The 24,770-nt window shown below is 38.2% G+C and overlaps 1 protein-coding gene across 3 annotated transcripts in view; it reads right to left on the minus strand.

The window, feature by feature from the left end:
* The window catches only part of LOC139947950 (short transient receptor potential channel 4-like), a 162,963-nt gene that overhangs the window by 91,786 nt on the left and 46,407 nt on the right, over positions 1-24,770 (minus strand). Inside the window, exon 1 of one of the 3 annotated variants that reach the window (XM_071945832.1) lies at positions 18,011-18,123. The exons of the other annotated variants lie outside the window; for them this stretch is intronic. Within the exon in view, the coding sequence (XP_071801933.1) occupies positions 18,011-18,100 (90 nt within the window). The 5' untranslated portion in view covers positions 18,101-18,123. Of the gene's footprint in view, positions 1-18,010; positions 18,124-24,770 lie in introns of those variants that run through there. 3 annotated transcript variants of the gene reach the window in all.

Here is a 24,770-nt window from a genome sequence, read left to right on the forward strand (position 1 = left end):
AAAACGGTTACACACGCTTTTGTTTTGACCAACTCGTCCGATCCAAGGCAACGTGTACCTTTAACACTCGGACCAGCTTTCAACAATACTAAACTGTGTACGTCACTCGCAACACGAATGCATAATGACCACTCAGTGTCTACATTATAATTTAATAATTCTATAACTCCCATTAATGCATTCGTACAATTACAGCAACACTGCAGTCAGGCTTTACTAATGTTACGGTTGCTACTTTGAGTTTAGAAGTCTTCGACTACACAATGTGGGCTTAGGATGGATGCTAGGATGATATTGTATGTTAAGACCATAGTGCTGAACCCTTTTAACACGCCTCCCTTAACTGGGGTAAATAGGCCCATACAATGTTTGTCTGTCTGTTTCTTGTTTTTTTTCCCTTGTTTTTTTCTTGGGTGTTTATTTCTCAGATTTTAGGTTTTTAGGCTTCAGCCGAACATAGACTGAACACAGATTGTTTTTGTCCCCCCCCGTATTTTCCATGCCATGTTTTTATTATTTTTCTTCCAAACACGTTGCTTTTGTAGTTTGATTTTTTTTCCAGTTTGGAATTTTGGAACAGAAATGGAAGTAGCATAAATTTATAGAAGAGTTTGCGGTAACACCATGTAATAACAATCTCTAAATGAGTTGGGGTGGTTCTGAAAAGAACCGTTGGGTTAACTCGACGTTTCGATCAGTATGCTGATCACCCCAACTCATTTAGAGATTGTTATTACATGGTGTTACCGCAAACTCTTCTATATCTTATCTCCACCATGCAAAGTTTCAAATCCTACTTAGCATAAATTTACTCCCGCCCCCCCTTTTCATCTCATGTTTTCTTTTCTCCATCTTCTCCTTCTTCTTTTTCAAAACACCTCGTTTATGTAAATAACAAAAACGTAATTTTTAGTTGTTGACGTTTATTCGCAATTGGAATTCTGTAACAAGAATTACAGTTCCATAATTAAAGTGACCAATGGACTAACGAACCTACAGCCATATTCATCGCACAACGGCCATTTTGTCTGATCCCCAGACGTATAGCAATGATTACATACCGTTTCGTGAAAACACACACCACGAACAGACCATTTTTTCCACTCCTGATTCATCAGCCACAATTTCAGTTTCCAAAAACTAAAAGTCCCTTGGGGATATGTAAGTATAGGTTTGGCCTTCAGAAGAAAAACAAAAAATAATTGTACCATCAAATTGGTATGATGGTATCCTAGTTAAGCAATCTTGGGAGGGCATCATCTTTGTTAAACCCATACTATGGTCTCGAGGGTCTTGAATACATCTCTTTATCGATCCAATGTCTGCTTGTGCTGCTCTGTAATAACATAAAGAGCAACCGCTTCCTATTGAGTTAGTTCAAGGTGAAATCCCAATTTAGTTAAAACATTACTTTACCTATGGATCCGTATTTCTTAAAGAACACATTGATGTTAAACCCTTGCTTCTCAATAATAAAATGTGTAATGTTTAAAGGTATAGAGTCATATTATTGGTTTTTGTCACAAGGCTGATTCATGGACAAAATTAACAAAACTAAAACATTAAAGTCACAAGGGAAAGTTTCTACTCGCTGGGGAAAAGGAAACCTTTGGCGGAATTCAAAAGAACGTGAAATCCATCCACGCTTAAATTTAGCGAAGTGACAGCGGGTACGAATCGCATCTCAGGCCGCAGAATTAACGAACATAAACCAACCCTAATAAAATAAAATCGTTTCCCAGAGTATTTTTTATTTTTATTTTTTGGGGGTGGGGGTGAACAAATTATAAAAAACGTAATTACTTCAAAGGGAATCATTTTGAAAAGTTTTTTAAACCGTCGACATATGCAGTGCTTCTCACAAAGATATGTTTTTGTTGAAAAACATTAATAGCAATCTATTAGATTTGTTTCCATGAGGAACTGGTTTTGCATGTTTTTGGTTTGCGAAACTGATTTATATCTTTCCTAAAACTTCAATTTCCCTCTACTAAAACAAAGTGTTTCTCGTTTTTTTGTACTCAACACAGATGAGGATGTTTTGGCCAATTTTAAACTACCACCCGGACCCTCTGCTACCTCTTGAAGATGTTTTACACGGGGCGACACTAATGGGTAGATACACCTGTTTGAGAAATGGATAAATCTTCAAGTGGTGGTTGTGCAATCGTAATTTTGGGGAAGGAACACCCATCTAAAGTGGGGGTAAGTCTGATCAAAGTTGTTATTTCATTCCCTTTAGCTTCACCATTCTTCACCCCCAGCTGGAAAAACGTTTCAAAAAACGTTTCAGTGAAACCCAATCTTGCAAATTTGCAACTGATACCATCCTCCACGGAGTATTGGCATGCCTGTTTACCTGTAATTGAGTCTACCAAGACAGGTTGTTACACTTTCTATTATAAGGGGGATGATGTGCTATTTTTTAAGTGATTAAAAATCTGGTACAGCATCAATTTCTTTCGACTTTGTTTTGCTGTAATTGTTTTACTTAAATCTCCTTAAACATACAAGTGTCAATAAACAAGTACTTGTAAGAAGATTCTTTTCCCGAAGCGCGCACACGTATAATAACGCAACAAATTAATAATAACGGACATTTATATTGCGCAATACCTTGATGGATATACTATACTTTTTTTTATTGTGCATTATAGTAAATACAAAAAATGCAGAGAACAAAAGTATAAGTTACACTAACAGTGCTAGAAAAGAAAATCATCAAATGGGTTTGAAGATGAACATTACAAATAAACCATGGGGAGTCTGAATTCGATTCATCTTAGACACTTGCATTAAAGCTGTACAAAGCATTGCAAATTTATACAAAATTAAACAAAGTAGAAAATCAAACAGTTTTACCATAATGGATATCAAATGGACTTGTGGCGTGTCGTGGCGGAGTGGTCGAGTTCACCAGACACAAGCTCTGGTGTTGTCAGCGGCAGAGTATGGGTTCGAATCCCATTCATGGCAAGTTGTGCTCCTATGTCAATGAAACCCATGCCTATCTTACAAACTTTGAATGAGGAAACCCTGTTTCAGCCCCAGGAGTAGGTGGCAACATGCCCCTGGTGGCAATTGATTTTGCCTGATAGGCAAAATCAGCTAGGTGATGCCATCACCTTGGTATATATAGCCGCCTGATGTGTTTAGGCGGTCTCGCATTACAAAAAACCGGGACACTCGACAAAAAGGTCACGCGTTTTAAACGTGACACGGACGTCGCTAAATTGACATAAACGTGTGAAATTCACTGATTAAAGAGTTTTGTGAAATACGAGAGAGCTAAGTTCATACATAAAGAAGCATCGACGATGGATGGTATATACACTGCATGCCGAGAGCCAGTTGCCCTAGTCTAAAAGGGCTTACGATAATGGGAACTTTGGGCGTATGGATTGGAGACTAATTTTTCACCACGGAAAGACTACTTTATGGCTACACCAGATGGACTTCTGGTGAACAGATAGCAGAAAACAATCAATATTGAATCTGTGCCTTGAAGAATCTACCACCAAGTAATCTATGAAAATTAATCCTGAGTATTATTTGATAGGCTAAGTTTCAAGCCTCTATAATAGTCTCTCAAAAAATATTGTCTGAAAAACAACCTCTCGAAAAATAAGACGTACATGGAATAATCTACACCAAAGTAGTTAATCGTAAAACTCGGATGCTATGTGTGTCAGTCAAATCCATAACAGGCGTGCTAAAAAGAATTATTTAGTATAGAAATGGGTTGAGAATGGGTTGAGAAAAATTTCATTATTGACTTGAGTTATCATATAAATAACAAATTATATAAAAACACACTTGCCAGAGTAACTTGTTGTAAGAGTAACTTTTTCAAGGTGTGAACTGTGCCCAATTTCAAAATGTTGCTTATCAGAACAAGGTTACCATCCAAAACTACCATGCCACGCGTACAATTTGTGACTGCTACCTGCTCATTTTCGCTCAGCAGATATTCTTGCTCAGCAATATTTTCTGTTAAGGAAGCTCTATATGAAATGGCCCATACCCCACCTCAGAATCCAACATGGCGCAGTTGCTCTGAAGCAGCAATTTCTGATTTACCCCCTGAATGTAGTCCATAGTTGTTATATTATACTCGAATAAAGAGGTCAATGGGCAGCGTCTAAACCATGCCAAGTCCGAGGCCCACAATTACCCATTTGCTTTCAGTCCAGTCAATAATCTCCAGAAGGTCACGTGACCTACCCTAGCCTCGGTTACCATTAGCCCCCTATATATTAGAATCCCTAAGAATATTTCACGCTGAATTACTCCCTAACCCACAATTGATTGGATGATGTCCGAGGTATTGTTCACTAGGTAAATATATAAATCAAATTTACCTTACAGACATTGTGGGAGAGATCCCCATGAAGAGATAAAGTATAAGGAATAAAACTATCCAGCCCTCTCTCTAGCCGTGCCTCCAGCAGGGTCCGCAGAGAGCTTGAGGAGAGCATCCAAAACAGACACTGCTCCTCTCGGGGTTTAGCTTCAATCAAGTTATCTTGGGGATGTCTTTTGGATACAAAGTCAGTAGATAAGGAGAATGTCTTTTTCTTCGTGTACATTTCTAAATCTCTGTATCCCCCTATCTGTCTGAGTGACGTAGGTTGCGATATGTTGTTGCCACATTTTTTACCGTTATTAGATGATCGCCACCTAAAGTATTTTACTGATGGATTTAAATACTGAAACTGTATACTGTTCAAAGAGCTCTCCGCGTCGTAGATCACGCAGCCCTGGAAAATTTAACAGAAACTCATGTGCATTTTGAGTTTATGTTTAAACCTACCCCCCCCCCAAAAAAAAAAAAAAAAAAATAGCCGCGTCTGACAGAAAAAACAGTGACCGGTGGTACCACTAAAAAACTATTATAATTGCATACAAAACTGCATGAGCATGCGTAAAGCAACAACTACGTCATTGTATCTGATGAAGTAGTTAATACTAAACTTGCTATTAAATTCCTTATAATAAATTCATATGTACTTGCATTTTTAGTTGGTCTGAATTCAAGTGGTGTTTTAAGAAGAAAAAACAATTCTTTTTTTTGAAGACATTATTCCCAAGATGAATTTCACCACATATTTCTTAGACTTCCTATTTTCTCAAGACGTTTTGATGATGATGCTTGTCACACTATAGAGAAACCAACCAAAATAAAATTTATTTTAATGTGCCCCATATCGAATGGCATCCGTGTATTTAAGGATAGGCAGAGGTCAAGTTGATGGTCACACAACGTCTTATAAAACATGTTTATGGGAGGAGTAATTAGCTTGTTATAACTGCCATAGCATCCCTCACTGTTGAGTATAAAGCGGGGCTCCTTCGTTTAAAAGCATAATTAGATAAGGTGTATTTACTCTGGCGCCCGATGCTAGATGCACTCCCTCCTATAAACATTGAGTAAATCAACCACTTTAATAGATTCTAGTTTTCATGAAGGGACCTCTTCCATCTAAGAAGCCAGATTGGTGATCAAGGAATGCTAAAGATTTTGCGTGCTTTACTGAAGATGGTTCAATAGTTGTGTTGTTTTGAGGGTATGGTCAAGATCACTGTGGTGTGTTGCTGCGTAGTCTCAAGAAATGGGATATAAACTAATAAGGGCGTACTCAGCATCATTTAAGATAAGATGGATGGGAGAAGACAATTAAATAAGAGGAGAATTTTAGAATCTTAAGTTTCTAGGGAAGATAATGACGGCAAACATTCAGTTGGTTATCGAAAGTCTATTGAAATAATTGATTGCCACTTACGAATGCGTAAGATTATACTAACTTGGGATCGTGACATGCAATGACCCATCGGTCACTCCAGACCCATTAAAAAACTTGCCCCCGCTCACTTCAGGCATGTCAATAAGATGTGTATAGAAAATATGCGAAAGAGCACTGGGCACGTTTGGTAATAACTGTCATATACCAGTATTCACTTGGTGTATCCCAATATACGCATACAATAACAAGTATGTGAACATTTTGGCTCCATTGGTAATCGAAGATGGAAGAGAATAATGACAAGAAGAAGAAAAAAAACATCCTGACTGCAGAAATTTATGTACTCTCAGATGCCTATAATAAAAGGCTTCAGGTCTGAAGTCTTTGATTATTTGAGAGACATTCTACCTCTTTCTCAACAAGAAAAATACGTTGATTCAGAGAGAGCCGTTTCTCACAATGATTTGTATTGCCAACAGCAGCTTTCCATTGCTCGCCTTTAATATCGAGAAGCTGTTTAAGACGTAGTGATCACAAAACACCGCTTAAGTACCGGTACTCCAAGACAGGTTTCAAGACCGGGGAAATTTGTTCAAAGTCCATGTCGGCCATCTTGACTGACTGTCTAATTAAAACCAAAATAGACTCGAGCTTTGCACGCTTTGCTGTGGCGCAACAACCTTAGTTTTGGAATACGATAGGGATACTACTTGAGTTAAATTGAGGTCTTGGGTTAAAGGAACGTTACAGAATTGGTTTTTGATAACAAAACAATTGCTGGCAGTGCAATCACTTAATGTAATCAACCATATGATACATAGACTGACAAACCTGTAGAAGTTTGAGATCGATCGGACATCTGGGTCAGTGATTACACATGTTGTATGACATCGATTCAAAATAATAATTATAAAATAAAATGCCCACTGAGCGATAAACTCTAAATGGGATACTAACTTTATTAGTTCTTATGAAATATTACATTTCAGACAGAAATAATTCAAGGGATGCTTTCTGCTACCTTCATCATTTAGACCGTGTATTAGTTGTACGTAAATCTGTGATCTTGGACGAGATTTGTCTTAGAAACTTATTAATATTCCTTTAAGCATTACTAAAGGACTTTTATGCCCTAGCGTGCGTGTGTGGACTCAACGTTGAAAACTAATCGGTTGTTTACATGAACAGTGCTAAAGATAGAATAAAAAACATTTCCATGGAGATGCTCTCACTAGCGTGACACTGAATGCTGGGTGGAGAAAACCTTCGGCATCTATTTGATGAGTACCGCCAGGTCTTTGTAGTTTCATGGTTGACGCAGATTTAACGCTAGACACTTCAAAGGCATGTGTCTAATTCGAAATCTTTTTGTAAAATGAGAACTAGAGCACGAATGCCACTGGGGTTTATTTATACGGTGACAATTCTGCAGGAGAAACCTCAAACAATGACAGTCAAAATAAGCTTGCTATTCGATTCGCACAATGGCTTTTTAAGTGAAATACTAGTGTTAAGATGGTAAGTCGAGTAAGCATACTAATCATAACACAACTGGTTGGCAAAATGAGGGATTGTCGCGCCTTTTTGTATTATGGTGGTGTGACGCATACAAGTTTGTGCGTCTGCTGCCCATCATGGTGTCTGCCTAAATAGTCCGCACAACTCAGTCTATCAGTCTGTAATGCTTGTACGAATGCGTGGACTTAAGGGAGTGCCCTTATGGGGTATTTTACACAAAAATGAACAATGTACCCCATAAGGTATTTCTTTGTTCAACCTTGAACCCAGCAGAGAATTCTTTAAAAAAGGGAATAATAGAACAACAATATCATGGACCCGACAAGCTAGACCCGTAAGGTGTGTGCTTTGGTAGCTGTTATGAGAAAGGCCTATTTTGATATTTTGATAAAGTCTTCACAACGCACACAAGCTTGTGCGCGCCTGCAACCGTCGACCCACCTTTTGTCCCTCTTCTGTTTGGCAACAGCCCCCGTTGGTTTTGTAGAAGAGTGCAGTGGCTCTCAAATTGGTATAAATCATTTTGAGGCGAGCTATTCATGTTAGAGTTAACTCAAGTTCAACGTGTGGTTTGTGTCCGACGATGACATCACACACTTCTCCCGCAAAAGTGCGGTTAACATGGTGCAATATTTATGCATAGTTCATCCTACACGTGTTTATTAATGTCAACAGTTATGCACAATCATTGATTTTTTCCCCTTCTCAAGGTACGGCTTTCGGGTTTTTACGATGCAGAAGCTTATTTTGTAATCTTAAAATTTTGTAGTTTAGCCTCCCCACTAATCGTTTTATAACCGGGGGGATAAATGCTTAATCAATTTTAATGGTTTATTAAATGCACTTATATCTCATCGCCCATAGTCAACTCGGGCTCTATCTGTAGCATGTGGGTTTTCAGAGGTCAGTTTTAAGGATTTATAAAGTCTGCAAGAAGAACTGGGGCGCAAGATGATTTCATTAGAGCAGATTAAGGTATGAGATACTGGCCACTTAAATCCAACATCTCACAACAGCAGACAAGGAGGTAACTACTTATATTGAAGCAATCGACTGGAAACAAAACCAAAAACATATCTATAGGTCGACTGCAAGTGCAGCAACGATATCTTATTACGTGTTGCCGTTGCTCAACAGTTAAAAGCTATTGACTTATTTTTCCCTTCTTTCTATTTTCTAATTTCTCATCTTCACAAACATTGTAGTAGGCTTATCCAACGGGGCTCTGAGTATAATATTTATATATATTAAAAAAAAATTAAAAAATAAACTTACGCCTATGTGATCGAGGGGGTGTTATTTTTTGACCGGTGTGCTCCTAATGGCGGGTGTATATTAATGCTGATTCGAGTTAGAATGATTGTGAATCTCTTCAGTGATCAGTGATCTTCTACTCAAACACTGAAAGAGATTCCGAACAATCAATCAACTACTAGATTGTGGGGAAAATTGCTCATTTTCAAGGAGCTGTATGATAGATCCATGTATACCCACCCCGTCACTTTGCCACGCACGGGTTGAGGTTTCAGCGAGGCTCGGGTTTGATCAAAGAGAAGACAAAAACAACACTAGACTTCTTATTATGTCCCGACCACCCAATATTGAGGAGCGTTGATTTGGCAACGGTAAAACCCTCCAAAATGTCACACAGAATTAGTCTATCTTGACCCGTAGGTAAGACGAGACCACTGGGGGTAAGATGCTTCATGCCCGAGCACCTCCGTCGATATACGGACCCCATCTCCCCCGATGTGCAAGCTACGAGATAATTGAAGAAGGGGTTTCTACCATGTGTAATGAGGCTCTGAGGCTTACAAAATGCCAAAGGTTCTGCATTTTTTCATTTCCCCCAAAAGAATTTTTTTTTCTAACCCGAGGAACGATGGCACCTTTTCAGCACATCCCTTCATATAAATCTGTTAATGATTATTAATTGTCAACTTAGAAGTACTTATTCATTCCACTAGATTCATCTATTCTTAAAATGCCACTGATTAAACAAAAGCCACTTACTGAACACGTTTGGTAATTGTCAAAGACCAGTGTTCTTATGCACTTGATGTATCACAATAATAGGCATAAAATAACAAGTGTGTTAACATGTGGAATCAATTGGTCACCAAAGTTGCTAGAAAATAGCGACAGACAAACACTCAGATGCCTCAGAAAGGCTCCAGGCCTGAAGTCTTTCTCTATTTCAAATATTTGAAATTATCTCTTTCCCAAAAACTACGTTACTCCACTGGTATGGGAGTCGTAACTCACAATGTTTTATACTATCAACAGTTTTGTTATAATAATAATTGCTCGTTACAAAGTATGTTTAATTTTAATAACAGTATTTTGAGTAATTAACAAAAGTATCCGGTGCCTTTAAGTCGTGGACAACCCACGCACAGAGTGTCATCAATTTGTTTTAATAGAGACGCAAACCTGTGATAAATCATTCCGAAATACGTCTTTATGAGAAACACGAGAAATTGCGAGAATAAACGAGAAATTAATGTGTGAATCTTTCAACCGTTTAATCGATCCTCTTGGGGACAGAATACAGGCATACTCATTTTCAAAAATGCATCCTGCCGATGATGGAGCATTATGGTGTTCTTAAAGGATTTGGGTACTTTTTGTAACACCAAAACAATATCCACAGATTTACATAAAATTTACACCGTTTGAAGATAATGATAGTAGAAAGCGTACCTTAAAATATTAGTTGCTGAGGTGCTGTAGTTTTTGAGAAATGAGTTAAACAATGTAATAAAAATACGTTTTTACATGCTAAAATAATGTTCGTCTCATGATCACTGAGACGAAAATTTATTTTCATGACATTGTTTAACTCATTTCTCAAAAAACACAGCACCTCAGCAAGTAATATTTTCAGGGAAGCTTTCTACCATCATTATCTTCAAACTGTGTAAGTTTAATGTAAATCTGTGGGCATTGTGTTTTTTTGTCCTACAAAAAGTACATAACCCTTTAACAGTTTCCCATAGACATTGTACCAGGTAGCCAGGCACGATACTTGATACAAGGAAAACTTTATCCAGTAAGAAAGAAAAAATCCACTACAAGTGCTGACCTTTCACACATGGTGTTGGCTGTAATAGATTTTTTAAGGCCAGATTTGTTTTTATTAATTAAAATTACTAAAAACAAATCTGATTTTTCGCAAAAAAATCGGAGAACAAACCTAAGTTTAGGAAGACTATCGTGCCTTTTGTACACACAATTTCCTGTGAAGCACCCTTGCCACCTAAGAATTCCACCATTGAGTCCTTATAAATTCCCATTTTTGTTTTGTCCTTGTAGTCTCTATAAGCTACCGAATACGAGCACAATTGATTTGGATTTGTTTGCTTTCGCCCTCATGTCAAACTGCTTCCATATCAACAGTATAGACGAATCTACTTTACATGCATTTCACGTTTATTGAAGGATGCATATAGATGCACAGATGGGTTGATATAATTGGAATGTTTACGGCCATTTACTACCTCAGTGTGGCTATGGATGAGAATGGCATCCTTATAACGGTATCAATGATAACAGCTGGGTACAATTTAATAAAGCAGTAAATACTGCTTTGAAGCCATTATACACTTTCGGTACAGAACAAATTAAAAAGTTCACAGATTTACAATTAATTTACAGGGTTTACAGAAGGTAATGGTGAAAGACTTCTCTTGAAACATTGTTCCATGAAATGCTTTACTTTTTGAGAAAACATTAAAACAATATAAATTCTCGATAGCGAGAATTACGGATTTATTTTGAACACATGTCATGACACGACGAAACGTGCGGACACAAGAGTGGGTTTTCCCGTTATTTTCTCCCGACTCCGATGGTCGATTGAGCCTTAATTTTCAAAGGTTTGTAATTTTATATATAAGTTGTGATACACGAAGTGTGGGACTTGGACAATACTGTTTACCGAAAGGGTCCAATGGCTTTAAGCCTGATACTTCACAGAGGCAACGGAGGTAGTTGCCTCAATGCCCCATGTTCTGATCATTGCTTTGGTGCCCTTGCAACGCTGCCTTTGAGCCCTTTCTCCTTTCAAAAACGAAGCATACAGGCATGCCGAATGAAACAATATTTGCTCAGCAAAAATTTAATTTGGCACCAGGCACAACAATGTAAAGTTAGTGTAATTTTGTTTGGTAACCTGTGACTTTTAAGCAATACTTTTCTGTGCTTAGCAAGTTAATGTGCTTATACGGGCTTTATGAAAAAGGTTCCTGATCGTAATGCTGGAGTACCTTTGATGAACAGTCATTCAGCGAGGGGTATGTTTGGCTGCACAGTACCTCATGTACGTTGTCAACACAAAATGGTTTGTTTTGCATTGTGTAAACGATGTTTTATTTATTTCTTTACATCCAATTGTGTTGTTAACACGTCCTTGTATTGCCTGTGTAAGAAGCCTATTTTTTTGCTTATATTGAGTTTTAGAATTTGGTTTCGTCTATACCATTGACAAATGACAGACTATTAAACGTTGTACACAAATGATGCTTTGAGAAACTCGCCCTGCCTCTCCTTCCACCAAATCACTGACCCCTGTAGATTGACACCCCTTAATAGACTAGTGGCATGGTCCAGCTTAGGATATCAATATATGAGCTGACCAGTGTGTACGATGTGGTTAACACAATGGAAATATTAAATTATGTCAGTTTTCATGCAGTGGTAGACAGTTGATATTTTCCACAAATGTAAGTGTTTATTCATAATAAAATACTGAGTATATACAGTAGTTTTCATCACACATCGGTGTTAGGGTCAAACCAAAATTAATATTCTTTATCCCCGATGCAAATTTAACATTGATTTAATAGTAAAACATATATAGATAATAGTATATCGGGTGCTTGAAACTATATATAAAATGAATCGATCAATAAATTAATCTGTGCCAGTATAAAATAAAACCTTGAGTTGCATTCTGGAGGTAAGCACATAATGTCTGCATATAGGAAATATGTAATTAACAGCTATAAAATCGCGGCGGTAGTTGTTATATATTTCCTGTTAACCTTGATGATTTAAATGAAAATCATGTTTCAAAATAAACTAGCGACAATAATCAACCATATGTAAAAAAAAAAAAAAATATGTTTTTTTTTGCGATGATTTTTGTTTTTTATATTGTACACATATACACATATTTTTTTTAAACATTTGTGTTTATTTCTTTATTTATGTTTTTTTATTTTATATTATTAACTATTTTTTTTGTGCGGGGTGAAAAGAACCCCCAAAACTCGCCGACGCCCCCACAAAGTTATGGTTCGGGTTTTGTTATTGTTCTGTTATTCTTTGTGATTCATACACTCAGCTGTAGACATTCCTCAAGGAAAATCTTATTCGTGAACTCTGTAAAAAATACTGTGTGGACGTGTCTACATGGTATTTCAAGTCCCAACCTTGTGTGAACCTCTTTCTTTTCCCTCTAGGTCCACACGTAGACACTTCCACTGGAGCATGATTGGTTAAATTAAAGACACAAAGTGGATATCAGTTCTAATCCTTGCAGTAGACTTCCATACGTCCGTTGTGAAATTAAAGCTTTCATTTGTTATTGGTTTAACTAAGCAGTACAACCGATATACAGATACTTCAAAGTAGATGAGTTGTATGCAGACAGCAGTCGTACAATATGGCTGCAGTATGATAAGCAATCAAATAAGGCCAACCCATGTTTGTGCTCAACCTGTGAACTAATAGAATTATTTGCCAGTCGTATGTTTCATCAAAACGTACAGGTTAATCGTATCATACTACTGGGGATTCCACTAGGGCATTATACTCAGAAGATTTGCTCCATGTGAAAACATACAGACACAAACAGGATATAATAAGTCCAGCATCTTCTACTATTCTCCAGGCATTATTCTCGCACGTCACTATATCATGACTGGCTTTTCACACATAAATCATTACATACCGAATATCATGAAAGAGCTATATTTAACACAGCGTGGCAGTATGAGTTAAAACCTGTCTTAGCGAAGGAAATAGTTTCTTAACTTGGTATCACAAAGTAACGCACCCATTCCATTATCAAACGCACGTACACTGTTTATAAATAATACGTCATAAATAATTTGAAAAACGCAACTGTCAGATTTATGACACCATTCAAAGTGTTCAATATCCACTGAAGGCGATATGCATTGTAGTTTAATTTTGTCACAGCCTGTATTGTTGCAGTGAAACAGCATTCTGTAGAGGGGAGATTCAGAGAGTTAGGAATTGTGTTGCCTTTTCATTTATCCATTAACACCATGGACTTACCATGGTCAATCTTAACATCTTAGGGTTGGACCCTTTTGGAGCCAGGCTGGCCAGATATATAGCCCAGGGTTATACACATCCATGGAGAGAGTATAACTCAACATAATAGAACGTGACTTCCCCCATCATCAGTGATGGAAAGAAAATCTATCCAAAATCTCACATTCTCTATCCATTACACTTCTTTATTTTTGATGTTCCTCAATAATAAAAAAAAAAAAAAAAAAAAAATAGTGACAACATTCAGCATCCTGTTTTAACGCCAAACCGTACCTTCTATTCAATTAGATGTTCGTGCCGTCTGCAGTATAGTGAGAAACCCCTCAGAACGCACCAACAAGACAATTAGTCAAGCTTGGTATCTCCCTGCATACAATCTTAACCACTAATAGATTGCATTGAAGACTGAAATGTCACTATATGATGAAGGCAGTATTGTACAACTCTGTTGTTTCGTTCGTGGGAAAACAGTGAAACTGTCTTTGAGATCGATTGTCAAAGAGTTTTAAAGGAACACGTTGCCTTGGATCGGTCGAGTTGGCCTTTGAAAAGCGTTCTGTAACCGTTTGTTGTAAAATGTATATGGTCAGAAAGATATTGTAAAAGTACAATACAATGATCTACACAAATATGCCTCGAAATTGCATGTTTTTTTTTTTTACCCTGTTGACAAACACGGTCGGCCATTTATGGGAGTCAAAATTTTGACTCCCATAAATGGCCGACCGTGATAGTTCGCGACGTAAAAGGAAAACCGTGCAATGTCGAGTGATACTTGTGTGGATCATTATATTCTACTTTTAAAACATCTTTCTAACCATTGCATTTCATAACAAACGGTTTCAAACGCTTCTAATAGACCAACTCGTCCGATCCAATGCAACGTGTTCCTTTAAATTATACCGATTTTGTTCTTCTTCTTTTCTTTTTTCAAGTTATTTTAAAATACTGCGAGTGTCTTGCTTTATCAAAATTATTCATGGGATTGAAGTGCGAATATTTATACTGAAATGAAACGTCTTCAATGCTCCAAAACCCTTAACAATGTAATGAATTTGCGTACATTTCCTCCTTGACATGCCCTTCTTAAACTGACTCAAGGCTAAGTATGCTCGGAAAATTCCTCCTTCCAACCGATTAAAAGAAGAAATGTCCCTGAAGTAAGTCAAGGCTATTCCCTTTCATAGACCTGCCATGTCTCTGAACAAATACGAGATTGGGTAACTCAGTCAAGGTTACATGCTTTCTTCAACATTTATCCATTGCAGAAATGTCTCAAAACAGTCATTATCACAGTTTTGTTCTTAGTAGAAATTCAAGGGCAAACTAAGAGAGCGTTAGAATAACAACCACGGTTGAAATATTCTCCCAAAAATCCAAACTGATTTTAAAAAAGAAGAAAAAAAAAAAAAAAAAAATACAGTCTCCTTTTTAGGCATATTACGTCAAAATTAATTAAAACAAAGGATGACCCATTTATTAAATCCACTGTCAGTCAACTATAAAACAAAGCCCCTCTATAAAAAAAAATCGGCTGCCATACTTGGTTTTTAATTAAACACAACGGCTATAAGTACTGAATCAATAACCCATTTCAAACAAAGGACTTGTCTTGTCTATTAATTAAAATTAATGAGGAGAGGGATGCTTATGTGTCGAAACAGAATGGTGTCATATTACATTGTAATTAAATCCCATCCGTGTCTTATATTTGAATTTGTGCAGTCAGTTCCATGTGTGTCTAGGGCGAGTTTCATATCAACATCTTATGTCCACTCACCGATCAATATTACCACATGAATTTGTTTTTAATCTCCTAAACAGTCAGGCCCGTCATTAACGCCTTTTACAAATCAGTTCACCGTGCGGTTTTTTTTTTTCAATCAATGAAAACTAGGTCAGTCATATACTAACGAGGGGGATGAGCTATAACATCGAAACAACAGGAAACCCATTCTTAATTTCATGTACAAGCAATTTCAACCTCAATTTATTTGTCTTTTAAACTGTCTACTAAACAGGTTTAAGATCTAAATAAACCAGCCAGGTCTATTTGCGAACATACTGTACATGGTCTACCCCTCACAACTGTATTATGCCTTTTCCTGAAGATGATCAGAGCATGCTGATCGAAACGTCTTTTCAATCGTTGCAAAACGGGTTTAAAATATCTAAATGAACAAGTCATGTATGTTTGTGAACAAACTGTACATGCCCTACTCACAACTGTAATGTGTTTTTCTTGAAGAAGATCAGAGCATGCTGATCGAAACGTCGAGTTGTTAGACTTTGGTTAATTTTAGAACAGCCACAACTCATCAAGAGATTCATTGCTTTCAAGTACATGGTGGTTGAACACCTTATACCAGACTGTAATGTATGAAGTTGTAACGCTTTCTCCTGAAGATGATCAGAGCATGCTGATCGAAACGTCGAGTTTTCACGCTCTGGTTCTTTTTAGAACAACTATACAGCTCAATAAGAGAGTCTTAGGGCCATGTCACACGAGGCAATTTACGGGCAACCAGTTCCATGGCAATCTCCAAGAAAAAAAGACAGTCACATTTGAATGTTCACATATTTCTCTTGTGGATCATAAGACAATGTTTGAAAATTGACCCGTGTGCTACCAAAGTGGTCTTGTAGTATGCACTGCAGCTGGTTGCCTCCAAGTTGCCTGCAAAAGTTGCCTCGTGTGGCAAGGCCCTTAGACTGTGTCCGAAACGACGACTTCGGCTACAGCTACGTCTAGATCAGCGGGTCTACCAGTGTTGAAGAATGGCAGACGCGCGCGATCTAGCCGTAGCCGAATTCGCCGTTTCGGACGCGGCCATACATTCCATGTATATGGCGATGTAAACCTCATACCAGACCAATGTTCGCGTGAAGTTGTGCAATATGGTCAGAGCGATGGTGGCAACGGTTCCACTCATCATGTTGTCTCTTCATTTCTCACGTACCTGGGGCATGGTTCATCATAGAGCGCTCAAATTAGAGTAAAGAAACACCAGCTGTCAGCCAAACAGATTCTGGAATATATTAAAGTTGTTTACCACCTATATTTACAGTATGTCTTGTTCTTTAGAAACATTTGCTGAGCAGGTATATCAATATGTTTTGCAATAGTAAACTGATGTTTCCAGTTGATTCGAAAAACAAATTCGGGTGTCTACATCTATCATTTTTCTTTTATTACACGTCCATTAGCGCAATAAGCACAGAAAAGGAGATGGATGTGAAAATGTTCAGTTTGAGATGTGGGAGGAAATCCCCCAAAAGGAAAACCCACACGCATTCAAGTAGGGACTTAAGATGCAAGGCTCAGATCTGAGATGGGTTTCGATACGGGGTGCACAGAGTTGAAAGGCAGGGAAAGGAAACACTAGTAAACCAACCTGAGCCAAACCTAACTTTAATCCAAAACAGTTGTCGGACAATGCTTAAGACATCACTTTTTTTGTTAGGACTATATTTCACTTCGGACGAACTTTGGGAATACATTATCCCCTCCACGAATGAATTGTCGTCACTTTAGTAACTAACTTGTTGGTCATCACCACTTCGACATCTCCACTTTGGTCAACACAAACTTGTCCATTACCACGTTTGTGAGGATAAATTCGGTATCCACCATTTGGTCAACACCACTCTGGCCATCAACGTTTTTGCCAGGATAGTTAAAAATCACAATTTCGTCAACATACTTTTAGTCATCACCACTGTGTCTATCACCACTTGGTCATTACAAGTTTGGCAATTATCGCCTGGTCATCATCATCATGGCTTATACATAACAATGTTGACCATCACCACTTCGACCAGCACCACTTTGGCCATCCACAATTTTCCAAGATCTTTGGAAATCATAATTTCGGCAATATACTTCAGTCATCACCACTTGTTCGTCACCACTAATTTATCACCACTTTGTCTATCACCAATTGGTCATTTCAAATTATAATCGCTTCAGTCATCATGTCTTTAGCCATAACCTTGTTGACCGTTACCACTACGGCCAGCCAATATACCCAATCAACCTCTCCATCGTGTGGTTTCAGCGACGGACAACCCAACACGAGCATCCCAATAAAGCTCATGTCTGCAGGCAACACAATTAAGTTGGCCCTGGTCATATTTGGATTATGAAATAAGGTACATATTTATTATTGATACAACCTCATGAAAGCATGTATTTTTTTGCGTTTTAATGGAAGGCTGTAATGCAGTCGAAGGATGTTCGCTTGTAGACATTTCTGTGGGTTATTTATTTTACGACTGTTTCCTTTTGTTCAGTCAGAAATGGCAAGGTAAAAAGTATCATTAAACAACGACCCTCAAATATGCAGATAACTCAACCCAGACAAGCATTAGCGGTGAGGCCTCAAACATGAAAGCTTTGAACATTACCAGAGACATATTGAAGGGAGGAAGAATTTACTGACCTGTTCACCGGTGTGTCGTCGCTGGGGCTTCCGCTTCCGTTGGTGCCCACCACCTTCGTTCAACACAAACTTAATTTTCCGTTCCGGCATTTTGGCAGTTTACAAAATTTCCCAAGCGCTCAGAGAAAGAGAAATAGAGAGAGTTATTTTGTTTTCTTCTTCAAAATTACAAGTGTATATTCCAGGTTGGTTCAATCTGAAAAATGAGCAACGAGTATTAAAGGCAGGTTCCAGCCAGACTCATTGTCACGTGACCACCATCTGAGATTTTGTGGGGGTGTGCATAAATGACCCCCTTGGGGCGGGATCATAGAATAACTAAAGTGGTTAGAACAGGAGATCCATATTACAAACGGAGCAAGTCGCGTGTGTAAAAAAAAAAAAAAAAAAAAAAAAAGATATTGGCTTAAAAAAAATCTGGTAGCCGGGAGGCTGTTGATTATGACGGGCGAGGATCGCGGTGTTGAGCAGAAGACGAAGACTTGAGACGATGCCGATCTTACCCGTTGGGGAACCCACAGAGGGTTGGTTATACCATCGATCCGGGACCGTGACTCCTACTTTTAAGTCTATCCGCACCAAAGACTGCCCCAGTCTCTTTCCACTGCGCTGTCCACCAAGTCCGGAGAACACCACACTTATTATGCAGTCTCAGTGCCCTTTATATGCGCAGTCCAAACGAGCAATAGCGTATTGAATACAACCAGCCCTTACTCCACCTGCGGATTGAGGCTGTATATATCTATATATGATCATTTACTATCAGTAGTGGATGGGCCTCTGAGTGCTTCCTCACACCAACTGCTGAGTGGTCATTCAGGCTTGGGAGGAAAACTTAACATAAAATGTAGCTAGCATGCTTTAATACTGCTGCTGTCTGGGGCAAGAGAAAAGAGGGTTGGGGTGCGATGCACTTCTCCTTGTAAATGTCTTCACTCCCACAACGCCACGGATCTGAAAGTTGCCAACGTAAACCAAGATTTTAATTTAGACAGCTCTAGCCTGGATTCCGGAGTCATTTCCTATTTGCGCGCGAGATTGGTACACTTTTGGTGCTTGGTTGTCTGCGTCCCATAACAGGTTTCTCCGATGGGGAAAAATACTTCAAGCACGAGTCGATTAAATCTTACCTACCAAAGTACATTGCTGCGTTGAGTTTTATCAGAAACAACAACACTGTTCGTATAGGGGGTATGATATGGCGAGCGGATCGTTGATGCATGCCTCATCTGAACTCAGTCATCTCGTGTTGCGTGTTCAACAGACGAACCGTGGTTTTTTGAGTGAAATTAACTCGGTGAAACAAAACAAAACATGTTAAATGAGGGATTCGAATGCTCAGCTTCCGAATCCATTTGTCACTTTGCTCGGATTTATTCGGTGAATTTAACACCATCAATCGCTAGCTTTATGAACGAAGGACACACACACACAAAGACATGACGTCACAGTAGAACTGAGCCAATCACGTCCTACAAGCTGTGCATAATTAATAAGAAGACCAGCATTGCATCGATACGATGTGTTTTCTATACCACTGTTTTGAGTTGATATAAATATTTTGTTTATGTGAGAAATAAACGCATTCATGTCAGACAACCTGCATGCTTAGCATCGCATACAGTGGAAGATATTGCGCCACACTGTAGCATTGGGCCAAGAGTAGAATTGGGTGAGAGTAGAATTTTACATAATTAATGAGAAGACCATCATTGCATTAACACATTAGTGTGTTTCCAGACCACTGTCTTGAATTGATACAGCCTAGGGCTTATACATATATTTTGTATGTGAGAAATAAACGCATTCACGTAGACATCATCCATGCTTATTATTGCACGCAAGTGCTGTCAACGGGATCGTGTGAATGCTTTGGATCACTCGGCAATGTCTGGACCCGTGAGATTCTCACGATTCACACACTAATGAAACCATCACATTGGAAAGTGTGCTTTCTTTATGAGTATCTGTGGACATGTGAGGTTTAAGATAGCTTTGTGATTATCATGTTGAATGAGAACTTGCCATTTCTGCAAATACTGGTTTTCACCCCTTAAAGGGTGTTGGTACCTTTTGTAAATCAAGTTTTTGGCCATGACATAAAATCCTTACTCACTGTGAATGAAGATGTATGTAATATATTACTTTAGAAGTTTCAGCTTAATTAGTCGTCAAGTCTTTTAGGAAAACAAATGAAAAATCAGAGCAATGTTTTTGGGAGATTTACGTAATACGTTGTTCATAAATAAAAAGTGTTATGCAGTCACGCTCCTCAAACCGTGTTTTTTTATTAGATATTTTTTGCGCCGGATTCTCGGCGATAATATCTCAAAACACGCGACCAGTTTTTCATATAGCCCATGTATATTATTTTTTCGGTAGTAGAATGTCATAGCAATGTGAAATTGTCCAAAATAAATACATTCCTTCTGATTGCTTTATTTTTAAGTGACAAAAACTAAAATATTAGGCATACTGAATGTTTTGTATACAACTTTTTAAACCATTTACATTTACCATTTATAATTTCAACTATGAACTCGACGTGTAAATTTTTTCTGACACTACAGAGCTGTGTGTCTCAAACAGTTGGTAAATTTCCAGGACGATCTTGAGGAAAAGGTTTTTTCCTTCTCGTGGGACCGTCAGTAAATTGCTTCAAATCGAAGCCGGAAATCCAGATGAAAGGCCTGCCAGGGACGCTCCCCCAAGTCAGGCGTGCCAATTAACGCTAGAAAATTTGCCTTGTTTGGGGGTTTTTCAAATGCCGGAACAGCCGGGCAATGTCACATTCAATGTATCCGATCGCTGAAATACTAAACAAAACTAGTCAAGATTTCACTCCCTGTGATTAAATCATATTTTCACTTAGAGGTGGTGGTACTAATCCTATTTAATACTTATTTAAATGGACGCACTTAACCTGTCATGCGTGAATAATAAAGTCATCTTCATTTTGTGGATGGAAACCACAATCGAGTTGAGCACAGCGCCCTCATGAGGCTGATGTGGAATAATTATTGGAGATACCAAACTGAGACTGGTCCCTTATGCTGATCTTGCGAACATTCTCTATGCACAACTGATTCGATTGCTCAAGTTGGTCTCGCTTGGTCTCGCTAGTGATAGTTTACCCGTGATTGTCAAAGCTGACTCTATAATAATTTTGGCATTGTCATTTGTCCGTCAGTCTGTTTGTTTGCTTCGTCTTTGTGTTGTACTTCAAGTTTGTGTATGTTGTTATGTAAAGACAAGCCGCTTAAAGCTATAACCTGACTTTATGGGGACTTGGCTCCACGCACTTTCCCGCTTGTTCATTCTTATTTTGTCTAATAGTTCATTACAAAGTTCTGTGGAAATGTGTAAGTGTAATACATGAGAATTGAATTGAATTTAATATACACAAAACTGAATTGTGTACTTCCAGCACTTTCTAGTTCCGTTTTTGAATAAGGCCGTTTCCGAATTGACGGCCGCAACTACGGCTACGACTGTTGCTAAGGGTGTTGCTAATGACGTCCCATATACTTCATCACATGAAGACGTGGATACCTAGCCGTAGCCGTTGCTGTAGCCACTAATCTAGACACTAATCTGTGAGTGTATTTCATAAATATTTGATTTACGTCGGTTTCAAATCAAGTTGACATTCCAGAAGCCGATCAAGTTGCATTAGTCTTCACTGTGGGAGTGCATTCACTTTTCAAATTGATACTCAATGTATAGATATGACTTGATATATGAGATCAACCGTCATTGGGTTGATATATTTTTAGACTTTTTCTCTTACTTGGTTTTACTCGAAAATAAATCTCTATACGAAAAGAGACTTCCCCCAAATACATTGTTATCTTGTCTGTCTTAACAATTATCTTCCCGTCTAGGGAATTTGGCCAATCTGTCGCATACAACCATTTGTAAAACGTTTAAGGTTATGAGTTGCACAATTCAAGAATTTTCGATTCTGTAACTAGACGACAAAATTTTGTTCAAGTCATTGTGAAATCAGCGGTTAGCTTGGTAGGATTCAGACCAACAACCTTGTAATTGCAAGACCATAAATCTCACCACTGGACCACGGTGAACATCTAGTTCCGCGACTGGCGTGTACACATTCAAGTTAAATAGACAAGTGTCATAGAGGCAGGGAACCAGACGTGGGCTTCACAGCTCGAATCCCAATGGACTTCAAGTGTTGTCTATTTTTAGATTTTTAAGACATTTAAAATGTGGTTAGTGACGTCCTCTATCATTCAATGCAAAGAGGTAATGTGGATGTAACAATAGTCGGTACCAACAATAGACCTTATGCACATGACGTCATTTCAGTACGGCGCCCTCGCCTTGTGGTCGAAAGGACGTTGTTCATTGGCCAATCTATGTGCGTTTCAATTGTTTCGTCACCGTTTGACCTCAAAGATGGCGGCTGGATGACGTCAATGCATAAGGTCTGCATACCACAATGTTACCTTGCATTAACATTGTAATTCAATGTTACTTTAAGAAGGAAAAAATGTATGCCTTCCATTGTAATTAAATTATGGACAACTCTTAATTTTATTATTATTTTTTATTTCAAGCTGATTCCGAGACCCGCCTTTTGAAATCTCAACAAGAAAGTATTGATGCTGGAAATGATTTCACGATAAACTTGGAAACTGAACCACAATTGCGTTAGATGCATGCGCTTGTAAGAAAGAAAAGAACAAAAACATGGGAGAAGATCAAAATCAAATTTGCCGCGCGTCAATGCATGTATTCAAGTATCTGAGTGTGGCTACATGAAGGATTGAATGACAAAACCCAACGGGAGATGCAATAAAGAGTGCAAGCTTCATAGAGTCACATCCATTGTTTGTATTGTTAGGAATATCAATAAGTAAATGAATCACATGCCATCGAGTAGTAAAAAGAGTCCACCATCATCAGTCACAATATACAGACCTTGAAAGGCTCCAGGCACTGTAGTAATTAAACCCAAGCCTGGATCAGAGGCTTAATTGTTTACTCACTTCGAAATAATATCAAAAGTTGTATAAAGCTGACCGGTTTTGTTGAATAAACGCACTGAAATACGCAAAATGAGGGGAGGGATTACAAAATGAACGATGTGACGAAGCCATCAAGGATGGGTGATTGATGAACAAGATGGTAAAGTCAACAGTAAATTTTAAAGAATGGCTCTAATTTCAAGACCTTTAAAAAAAAAAAAAAAAACAGAAATAGCTCAAAATATACTGATTTTTTTTTGTATAGGATAAGTCAAGTAAATGTCTAGTACATTCTAAACACATCCTTCTGAAATGCGCAAAGTGAGAGGAGCGATTTAACAAAACGCAAAATGCAAAATGCAAGATGTGACAAAATGAGTTTTTAACAAGATTGAACAGCCAAAATTACATTTTAAGGAATGACACTTTTAGAGCATAATGTTATACTTTGCAAAAACTTGGAAGAAGCTCATAACAAGCTGATTTTTGAAATAGTAGTACATTACAAAGAATGGCTGTTAGTTCAAGAGCATTAAGTCATAGTTGCCACCACCTGGAAATAGCCCATAACAAGTTGATCTTTGAAGTCATCAAGTCGAGCGCCATGTCGAAGCTCGAGCTTGCCCAGTGATTTTTGTCCAGGATGTTTCGATCCAACATGCATGCAGGAGCGTAGTGCCTCAGCGCTGGCCAAGTCGGTGTCTCGTTTCAGGGTGTCTATTAAGGAGAGACATCTTCTCCCGCGATTTTTTAAATACCCCAAAATAAATTTCATAGAATGGCTTTACAGGTTCAAGAGCATTAGGTCATGTCTGCCAAACCTTGAAATACACAACAACAAGCTGATTTTTTTTCCCTGGATAGGTCCAGGAAGATGTCTCGAATGACATATTAAAGGCCCTACAAATCCCCCTGAGGTCCCTCCGAAATGCAAGATCTACGAAGTACTTTAAATGCAAGCCGTCCTCACCAATTAACGCGCCTATTTAGTAATCTGAGCAGGCACTGCCTACTTTGATGAATTACACTTTCAAGTGTCAATAAAGGCAGGCGAATAAATAGACTCATGGTTTAAGGGTTTTTTAGGGGGTCGGCATCTTCCTTTCAGCCCTAGGTAATCTAAGCAATCAAATGCAATTTGCAAATTTTTGTCAGTTTGTTTGGGCATGTTTGTTTGGGCATGGTCCTTTGCTGTTGGAGCGCCGTTGATTTGAGCCAAAAGCCCGCGGAAAGTACGGGTAAACGGCGTAAACTAACGCGGTGGCACCAAACGGGAATTGAAATAATTATAGAAGATGGGCTATTTTACAGGCGGTTGTCCATTATGTTAATTAAAGGATTCCTTGACTGAAGTATTTTGGTTTACAAATAAAAGACAAAAGGCCTTACTGAATTGCAGTCTTTTTAACTCACCCCAAGAACAATGACCAATTAGTCAGAATCGTGAGAGCCTTAAAAAGTTATACGAAATGCTAAAATTTTTCACCATCCATTTTATTTAGGATGATACTTGGGTCATGTCCAAATATTTTATAAGTTGTCAGTTGAAATAAAAAATAAAACCTGGTCCCAATTTGATAAGGGTACATGAGCAAAGAATATTGCTAAACAATTTTCTGGTAAGCAGAGCTAGGATCAAGTCATACGTTGGCATGTGGCATGGCAGGCATAGGTATAATTCTGATAGGTATAATTTTGTTGTGCTTAGCTATTTTTTGGTGCTTAATTTAAGAAGCTCTATGAAACTTTGCCCTAATCCTTATGGCCAT

Source organism: Asterias amurensis, chromosome 15, assembly GCF_032118995.1.
Source record: "Asterias amurensis chromosome 15, ASM3211899v1".
Lineage (NCBI taxonomy): Eukaryota > Metazoa > Echinodermata > Asteroidea > Forcipulatida > Asteriidae > Asterias > Asterias amurensis.